Source organism: Carlito syrichta, unplaced genomic scaffold (genome assembly GCF_000164805.1).
Source record: "Carlito syrichta isolate Samal-C Ts95f unplaced genomic scaffold, Tarsius_syrichta-2.0.1 Scaffold305742, whole genome shotgun sequence".
In the NCBI taxonomy this organism is placed as follows: Eukaryota; Metazoa; Chordata; class Mammalia; order Primates; family Tarsiidae; genus Carlito; species Carlito syrichta.
In genome coordinates this window covers 60,766-70,566 of record NW_007249838.1, presented here as the reverse complement: position 1 = coordinate 70,566, position 9,801 = coordinate 60,766, and the positions used below count along the sequence as shown (strand labels likewise).

Genomic DNA, 9,801 nt, shown 5'->3' with positions numbered 1-9,801 from the left:
CAGGCTGAGCCACCGAGCCCGGCTTTCAATCTTTTTTTTTTTCCAAACCAGGATATATTGAGAGGACAGAAAAGCTCCCACAGTGGGAGGGAACCTGAAGGGGTTGCCTGATTTTCAACCTTTTAAAAGCATTTTATTAGGCCAGGCATGGTGCCTCACGCCTGTAATCCCAGCACTTTGGGAGGCCGAGGCCAGAGGACAGTCTGAGCCCAGGGGTTCAAGAACAGCCTGGACAACATGGCGAGACCTTGTTTCTATAATAAATCAAAAAATTAGCTGGGTATGGTGGCACATACCTGTCGTTCCAACTACTTGGAAGGCTGAGGTGGAAGAATTGCCTGAGCCCAGCAGGTCAAGGTTGTGGTGGCTGTGAGTGTGCTACTGCATTCCAGCCTGGGCAATAGAGTGAGACTCCAACTCAAAAACAGACAAACTATGTATTAATTGATGAGGTCCAAACAGACAGAATGAGTAAAAGAGATTTAGCCTGGATTTACTTTCTCACCCCACTGCCCTTGACCAACCTGCGTGCCCCTGCACTCCAGCCTGGGTGACAGAGTGAGACTCCAAGTCAAAAAAGAAATTTATTTTTGGAGGGAAGATGAGAGTTATGTCTTTCTCTTGTCCTCTCAAATCCTTGCAGAGCTTGTCTTGAGGGAAATGAGCTCCAGATTGGCCAATTATTATTAGAGCCATGGACCTAGCTCATTCCTAATATGAGTACTTACTCAATGGAGGCAGATGGGTGTGTCTACTGGGACCTGCCTAGTTCAGGAAGTGATACCCACAGGAAAATAAATGTCTTATGACCTAGACTAGCTTGAGTGGGCTGTGGGGTAAGGGGATAAGAGTCACATGAAGCCAGGCTCAGAGGCTCAGCCTGTAATCCTGCACCTTGGGAGGCTGAGGTGAGTGGATTGCCTGAGCCCGTGGGTTCGAGACCCACCTGGGCAACTTGGTGAGACCTCATCTCTACAATAAATCAAAAAATTAGCTGGGCGTGGTAGCGCGCGCCTGTAGTTCCAGCTACTTGGAAGGCTGAGGCAGAAGGATCGCCGGAGCCCAGCAGGTCGAGGCTGCGGTGGCCGGGAGCGGCCACTGCACTCCAGTCTGGGCAACAGATTGAGATTCCAACTCAAAAAAAAAAAAGAGTCACATGTTATGAAGTTGAGCCATTTGGGCAGCATATTTGCCTTTTTCCCGCTGAATTACCAGTTTGGGGACTGGAGGAAATGAGACAAAAATGCAAGACTGCCTCAGAGGGCTGACTGGCTTGTGGAAGAAAGCATTCAGTGTCCAGGCATCCTGCACTTTGAGGGCCTAGGAGGATTAAGCGACTGGCTGCTAGAAACATCCTGGCCTCTTGCCTATCAGAATTACTCATGAGAACCCCATTCTAAGCAGCTAGCAGATTCTTGTTCCTGCTGTGGTTTTTCTTTGGATAATAAGGCTGAGAGAGGAAAGCACCCATTGATGAAGGATTTTCAGAACCTCATTCCATGAGGTTTATTTCCTGTCAGTGGGATTTTTATTTACCCTCTTTATTTCCTGTCAGTGGGATTTTTTTTTTGACTCTTTAATTGAGCGATGATGTGCTTGTGTGTTCTTTGGAGGGTGGGGTTTTGATGGTGTTAAGCCATTTCTAGCATATCATGTAAATGAAGGGTCCTGTAGGATCAATGGTTGCATGCACAGAATGATAACATGTTCCATGGTAAGTTGATTCCTCACTTTTGGGGAAAGGTGACTTTAGCGCCCTCGGTATGTGCAGTATGATGTCATGTCCTTTCCGGGAGGGCAGGGAGCAACTCTGTTGATGTCAGATTGCCGCCAGTGACGCAAGATCGCCGCTGAGTTGACTTTGTGTCTTGCTCCTAAAGATGTAGAAATCCATGTTCCTTGCTGCTTGAAGCACAGCGTCAGAGGGAGGTACTCACGTGAGGGAGAAGAGAAGAAGCGGAGGGAAGCGGCAGAACGAGTGAGGGGGCTCAGCACCCCTTTAGCCACTGCATTTGGCAGCAGTCTGGTCTCTTAGCTGCACCCGTGGGCTGGTGTCTGGCCCTTCCCAGCTGAGGAGAAGCCTGGGTCCAGCTGTCAGCAGGTTCTGCCTGCCTGTGCCCTCTCGTTTCCTTCTGGATTCCTGCTGACTTGGTCTGTGGGCTCGTTCGGCCAACTTGCAGCTGACGTCCTCTTTTTCTTTTGTCTGTGTAGAAGATCATTGCTGTCTTCAAACCCAAGAATGAAGAGCCGTATGGGCAACTTAACCCTAAGTGGACCAAGTGGCTGCAGAAGCTGTGCTGTCCCTGCTGCTTTGGCCGTGACTGCCTTGTCCTCAACCAGGGCTATCTCTCAGAGGCTGGCGCCAGCCTGGTGGACCAAAAACTGGAACTCAATATTGTACCCCGTACAAAGGTCAGCGACCCATCTCTGGGGAGCCTTACTGGCTGCCAGAGTTTTCCTGAGGTCTGAGCCCTGCTACATGTTAGTAGGACCTTGGGTCCAGTGGAGACCATTTATGTCCTATGTTTGGGGTTTTCAACCTTTTTGGGTTGGCAGGGGCAGCATTAGGCTCATGATTTGATCATCTGATGACAGCTATCCTCAGAAGGACACAATTTTTGCACACTATCTCAGGAAATTCACAGACCTCTGGTGCACGTTTATGGGCTCCCTTGGTCTTTGGGTCCCAGGTAACCCCAGGCTGACTCGAACCCTAGCCGCCTTTGTGGCTCATGCTCTTGGACGTCTGAGTCATTCCAGGATTTTGATGTAGCCTAGAATGGACTGGCTGACTTCGGTGAAGCACTTAAGGCAAGGACTGGCAAGGAGGACTTTGTGTGGGCTGAGGGCTAGTGTAAAGGCCTGGCCCGAACCTCTACGGGGAATTGACATGGACTTTTTCCCCACTTATCTTTATGCTATGGAATTCTGGTGCTTGTCTGAACATTCCAAAATAGGGGTCCTGGGTCCAGAGAAATTCCCACATAGAGTGGGTTTATACGTTACATGTTTATATGTTATGGCCCTAGTTAAGGTCCTGATGAAAGGTCTGGACCATACCCCCAAGCCCTGCCCATGTACTTGAATACAGAGTTGATGCATACAATTTCAGAGAGTTTCCTGACACCAGCTTAAGAACCCCTGCACTACAGGGTGTTCCATGAAACCCTCCAAGCGTTATGAGGTGGGGGATCTGCTGGTTGGCAGGCAAACACATCAGGACACGTCATCCACTGCGCATGTGGCTACCTGGGGCTTAGTAATAACTGAAATGGAACTCTGATCAGATGTCCCAGGGCTGCTGAGTCATCCTTAAGAATCTGATGAAAGCTATGGATCCTGTTTCCAGAAATAGTGCATGTTTGCCATCATTGTTTTGCATATAATTTTAGGGGGATGGTTCAGAGACCAGTTATAGTCCATCCGTTGGCCTCCTAGGGACCCTTCCTAGCGGTCCTGGATTAAAAACCCCTCTTGTGATTTTCTTCACAAGTTTAGGTGGCTGACTCTATGGGCAAAGAGATTCATCAGCATATAGAAACTTCTCTTCAAACCTGGTTTCCCTCCCGCCCCCCCAGGGTATTTTAGAAGAAAATAGGATTATTATGTATTTTTAACTGTGTCTGCCCTTTTGACATTAAACTCCAAACAGCAAGCCAGGTTGTTTATAAGTTTGTAGAGCCGGGCTCGGTGGCTCACCCTGTAATCCCAGCACTTTGGGAGGCTGAGGTGAGTGGATTGCCTGAGCCTGCGGGTTCGAGACACCTGGGCAACTTGGTGAGACCTCATCTCTACAATAAAATCAAAAAAATTAGCCGGGTGTGGTAGCTCACACCTGTAGTTCCAGCTACTTGGAAGGCTGAGACAGAAAGATCGCCAGAGCCCAGCATGTCGAGGCTGTGGTGGCCGGGAGCAAGCCACTGCACTCCAGTCTGGGTGACCGAGTGAGACTCCAACTCAAAAAATAAAAAAGTTTGTAGAAGTCAGAGACCGCAGTCTTGAGGTTTCCTTCTCTCTTTCTCAGCATGTAGCAAAGTCCTGTATTTATAGTTAGTATCTGTTAAGTACCAGCTAAATCAGCGAATGAATATCAGGTCATGAGAAACAATACCAAAGGTCCCCCAACTTCAGGTCTATCCAGAAAATGCTTGACCAGGCTTGTGGTTCCCATTTCACATGTGACTCACTACCTGGCTTGTGTGGCTCATGCCTTCCCCTTATGCCCTAATTTTCTCTCTCTGTGCAGATGGCTGAACAACAGCCTTTGAACACTTTGTGTGATGACTAGTGCTCCCGAGTCTCCTGCCTGACCTGAGATCCTCCCACAAGGCCCCTCCTAGACTCTAGAAACTTTGAACAACTGCTGGCTCACCACTCAACAATCTTCCCCCTTCCTGGACAGATGCAAGGCGCTGCCCACTCTGCTGGCGCTTCTGGAGTGCAGTGCCTGAGGGGCAGCGGGCCTCTGCAGCATTTTATCTGTGTGACCCCTGGACAAGTTACTTACGGCCCCAGGCTTAGTTTCCTCACTGCAAAAATAGGGATATAAGTAGTTCCTAATTGCAGTGTTACTACCAAGATTAGATGGAACATCCACGTAAAGCTGTAGCCCAATGCCTGGCACATGTTAGCCTTTGGTATTTCTTTCTTTCCTTTTCTTTTTTTGAGTTGGAGTCTCGCTCTTGCTCAGGCTGGAGTGCAGTGGCACACTCACGGCCACCCCAGTGTCTACCTGCTGGGCTCCGGCAATCCTTCTGCCTCAGCCTTCCAAGTAGCTGGAACTACAAGTGCACGCTACCACAGCTAGCTAATTTTTGATTTATTGTAGAGATGGGGGTCTTGCCAAGTTGCCTGGGCTGGTCTCGAACCTGCGGGCTCAGGCAGTCTTCTCTCCTCAGCCTCCCAAAGTGCTGGGATGGCAGACTGAGCCACCGAGCCCGGCCGTCTGTGGTATTTCATGAGCTACTGACATCGTTAATGTCGCCCCATAGGCCCTTTCTTTCCCATTTCTGGTCTTCTTCTTTCCCCCTTAGAGAACCTAACTGAGTCCCGAGAGCCTTTGCATCAGAAAGTCAGCAACCATACAAAACACTTGTCTTCCATGGGAAATGACAGACCTTTGTAAATGTAACCTATGGCTACTGGAGACTAGTGAGAGAAGTCACTCCCCTTCTGCCTCTCCCACCCTTGTGACAGGATTCTGTCTAGTTGATCAGAACATCTATCACTATAGAAACAGGGCTCACATGGCGATAGTAAGGCTCTAATTCTCTCTCACTGCTGTGTCTGCTCTCTGTTTCTATGAGGTTTCAGGTTATGATGGTTTCATTAGTCATAGGGAAAAAATGGTTTATTGGGAAGAATGATCGAAAATCAATCTGATGGGAGGAAACAGGTGATTTATGGCTTGAGTTAGCCAGGGTTTTCACTGCGGAAACTGGCAAGGTAGCCTTGGGAAAGCTTTTTTCCTCATTCCTTTGCTGGAGTTTTCTGATCTGTAAGGCAGGGAGTGCGAGACCTCGTCTCGCCATGTTGCCCACGCTGGTCTCGAACCCATGGACTTGGGCAGTCCTCTCACCTCTGCTTCCCAAGGTGCTGGATTATAGGCATAAGCCACCATGTACAGCCTGGCCTATTTTTCTAACTCAGGAGGTGACTGTGTTCATCAGTGTAATTTATATTAGCTACTGTAACAACCCCTGAATCTCAGTGGTTTAATAAAATTGCAGTTTATTTCTTGATCACAGCTCAGATCCATGCCAGTCAGACAGCTCTCCCAGATCTCAGGTTACTCATGTGGTCATGGGGAACTGGGGCTCTTCCGCGGTGTGGCTCTGCCGTCTCAGAGCTTTTCTCTTCTAGCTACACAGACTGGGGAGTATCAGATTTTAGGTGCCAGTCCTGAAAGTGACATGCATACATTACTTTGTCAGCATTTCATTGGCCCAAACTAGTTATCTTCCTTGTCCTCGTTGCTAGGAAGGCTGAGAAACGTATTCTGTTTCTGGAAGAGGAACAGGACAGGACTGATGAGTATCTAAGCTATTTATTCTCTGCCACAGTGGTCGGTTCCTTACACTTGACTCTAACCTTGTTATATCTTCTCTCCTACTATAGGTAGTACACCTGGCCAGTGAGACTTTCAACTATAGTGCCATTGACCGAGTGAAGTCCAGGGGCAAGCAGCTTGCGCTAGAGAAAGTGCCAAAGGTCGGGCAGCGGTTTAACCGCATTGGGCTGCCACCAAAGGTATGTGGATGTGGCTTATCAGAGGTGATGAGTTATGGTGGCATAGTTACTCACGCAGCGAAGCAAGGTGCCTACAGACGCGAACTTGAGCACAGGAATAACCTGCTCTGAGGTTCCAAACTGTCTTCCCCATTCCTGTTGAGCCTAAGGTGTGGGGACGGATTCTCCAGAGTCGAGATCCAACGTTTCACGTGACTCCTCTGGTGTGTCTGTAGTTCGGATGGTGATCACAGTCCCACCCCTTTCTCCCGTCCTCGCAAGGAAATGAAGAACTACGGACCTTGAGCAGTTCCCTTTCTCTGCTATGAACTCCACAGGGCCTTAGTGGGTGTCTGGCTTACTCCGGGGGTCCTTGAACTTGGGCAGTAGAGAAACACCTTTGTCCCTCTCGGTTCCAGGTTGGCTCGTTCCAGCTCTTTGTTGAAGGCTACAAGGATGCAGACTTCTGGCTGCGGCGTTTTGAGGCCGAGCCGCTCCCTGAGAACACCAATCGGCAGCTGCTGCTGCAGTTTGAGCGCCTGGTGGTGCTGGATTACATCATCCGCAACACCGGTGAGCAGCGGCGGGCGGTCCTGGGCTCTGTGCCAGACCGTGCAGAGCGCAGGGAAGACCTGGAGGTCAGGATGAGTTTCTCCAAGGCAGGGGAGTCACCCGCGTTTGGGGAGGGTCTCAGACTACTTGGCCAGGTGAGCTTTGTCCTGACACTGCATGTGTCATTACCAGAGGTGGCGCGGCCTGGAGGCAGTACTGACGTTTTACCCTGGGCTCTTTTCTTGTCCCAGATGTACGATACCTCACTCTTCCAAAGCACTGTGAAGAGTACTCTCATCCTTGGTCCCTAGTCATTCTCGCAGTGTCAAGACCTATCAAGGACAGTCCTGACTGTCTAACTTCTTGAGGTGGATGCTTAGATCACTGGTATTTACAAAAGGTTTTCTAGTGCAATTTTAACTCAGCTAACCTGGCAAAATCTACATGCATCAAGGACAAAAGTCTTTACATTCATGTTTTATAGGAGCTATGTTTTGTCCAATTTTAAGATTATGGTAAAATGTACATAACATAAAATTTACTCCCTTAACCACTTTTGAGTGGTGGTAAATGCATTCACATCGCCACCATCCACCTCCAGGACTCCTGATCTTATAACACGGAAGCTCTGTGCTCGGTAAACCCTGACTCTCCACTGCCTCTTCCCCAGGCCTTGGCAACCACCATTCGGCTCTCTGTGTCTGTGCTGTTGACTATGCTAAGTGTTTGAAATCAGTGGAATTATACAGTGTTAGCTTTTTGTGACTCTTCTCATTTCACTTAGCATTACATCTTCAAGGTGCATCCACTCTTTAGCATCTATCAGAATTTCCTTCCTTTTTAAGAAGGAATAATGTTCCATTTTGTGTGTATACTGCCTTTTGCCCATCCATTTATCTGTTCATCTATCAGTGAACACTGGGGTTGTGTCCACATTTAACTATTGTGAATCATGCTGCTGTGAACATGCATTTACAGATATCTCTTCAGGACCCTGTTCTCAGTGTATTGTGTATGTGTGTTATAGTATATAGTGTATATATATATATATGTGTGTGTGTGTGTGTATACATAGATATATATACATACACACATATATATACTATATACACACACATATATAATGTATATGTGTGTTTGTGTGTGTACATATGTATGTATATGTGTGTTACTGTGTATAGTATATATAGTATATAGTGCATATCTATACATACACACACATATATATACTATATAATATTTATGTGTGTTTGTGTGTGTGTGTGTGTGTGTGTGTGTGTGTGTATGTAGAGTATATACTCAAAAGTGGAATTACTAGGCTGAGGTGAGAGAATTTACCTGAGCCCACGGGTTCGAGAGCAGTCTGGGCAACTTGGCAAGATCTCAGCTCTATCATAAATCAATAAAATTAGCTGGGTGTGATAGCACTCGCCTATAGTTCCGGCTACTTGGAAGGCTGAGGTGGAAGGATCGTCTGAGCCCACTGGGTTGACGCTGGGGTGGCCATGAGCATGCCACTGCACTCCAGCCTGGGCGACAGAGTAAGACTCCAACTCAAAAAAAAAGAAGAAGAAGAAGAAGTGGAATTACTAGATCATATGTGGTTATTCTATTTCTATTATTTATTTATTTATTTAGGGTCAGCGTCTCACTCTGTCACTCGGGCTGGAGTGCAGTGGCACACTCACAGCCACCACAGCCTTGACCTGCTAGGCTCAGGCGGTTCTTCCACCTCAGCCTTTCAAGTAGCTGGAACCACAGGTGTGTGCTACCATGGCTAATGTTTTTGATTTATCGTGGAGATTAGGTCTTGCCGAGTTGCCCAGGTTGGTCTCGAACCTTTGGGCTTAGGCAGTCCTCTCGCCTCCACCTGCCAAAGTGCTGAGATTACAGGCATGAGCCACTGTGCCCGGCCTCTATTTTTAATATTTTGAGGACTCACCATACTGTTTTCTACAGCAGCTGCACCAACTTACCTTCCCTCCAGCAGTTCACAAGGGCACTAATTTCTCCACATCCTCACCAACACTAAACGATTTTCTGTCTTTGATAGTAGCTATCCTGTGAGTATGAGATGGTATCTTGTAGTTTTGACTTGTATTTTCTTTTTTTTTTGAGTTGAAATCTCACTCTGTCGCCCAGACTGGAGTGCAGCGGTCGCTCCTGGCCACCGCAGCCTCGACCTGCTGGGCTCAAGATCCTTCCACCTCAGCCTTCCAGGTAGCTGGAACTACAGGCGCACGCTACCATGCCTGGCAAATTTTTTGATTTATTGTAGAGATGAGGTCTCGCCAAGTTGCCCAGGTGGGTCTTGAACCCGTGGGCTCAGGCAATCCACTCACCTCAGCCTCTCAAAGCACGGGATTACAGGCTGAGCCACCGAGCTTGGCTTTGACTTACATTTTCATGATGATTAGTGATATTGAGTGTCTTTTTGTATGTTTATTGGCCAATTATATACCCTCTTACGAGAAATGTCTATTCAAGACCTTTGTCCATTTTTGAATCAGTTTTTGTTGTTGTTGTGTTTTTTTTGTTTGTTTTTTGTTTTTTGTTTTGAGTTGGAGTCTCACTCTGCCGCCCAGACTGGAGTGCAGTGGCCGCTCCCAGCCACCACAGCCTCGACCTGCTGGGCTCTGGCTATTCTTCCACCTCAGCCTTCCAAGTAGCTGGAACTACAGGCGTGCACTACCACACCTGGCTAATTTTTTTGATTTATTGTGGAGATGAGGTCTCGCCAAATTGCTCAGGCGGGTCTCGAACCCGCAGGCTCAGGCAATTCACTCACCTCGGCTTCCCAAAGCACCGAATTACAGGCTGAGCCACCGAGCCAGGCTTGTTGTGGTGTTTTTGAAGTTCTCTGAATATTCTGGCTGTTAGTTCCTTATCAGATACGTAATTTGCAAATATTTTCTCCCATTCTGTTGCCTTTTTCTTTGTCGGTAGCATCTTTGGATGCACAATTTTTTTTTTTTTTTGAGTTGGTGTCTCACTCTGTCGCCCAGACTGGAGTGCAGTGGC

The 9,801-nt window shown here is 47.8% G+C and overlaps 1 protein-coding gene across 1 annotated transcript in view; it reads left to right on the top strand.

Annotated features, from left to right (window-relative positions):
• Positions 1-9,801, top strand: part of PI4K2A (phosphatidylinositol 4-kinase type 2 alpha) — a 26,566-nt gene that overhangs the window by 1,846 nt on the left and 14,919 nt on the right. Inside the window, exons 2-5 of the mRNA XM_008062536.2 lie at positions 84-102; positions 2,212-2,412; positions 6,118-6,249; positions 6,648-6,801. Of these exons, the coding sequence (XP_008060727.2) occupies positions 84-102; positions 2,212-2,412; positions 6,118-6,249; positions 6,648-6,801 (506 nt within the window). The remainder of the gene's footprint in view (positions 1-83; positions 103-2,211; positions 2,413-6,117; positions 6,250-6,647; positions 6,802-9,801) is intronic.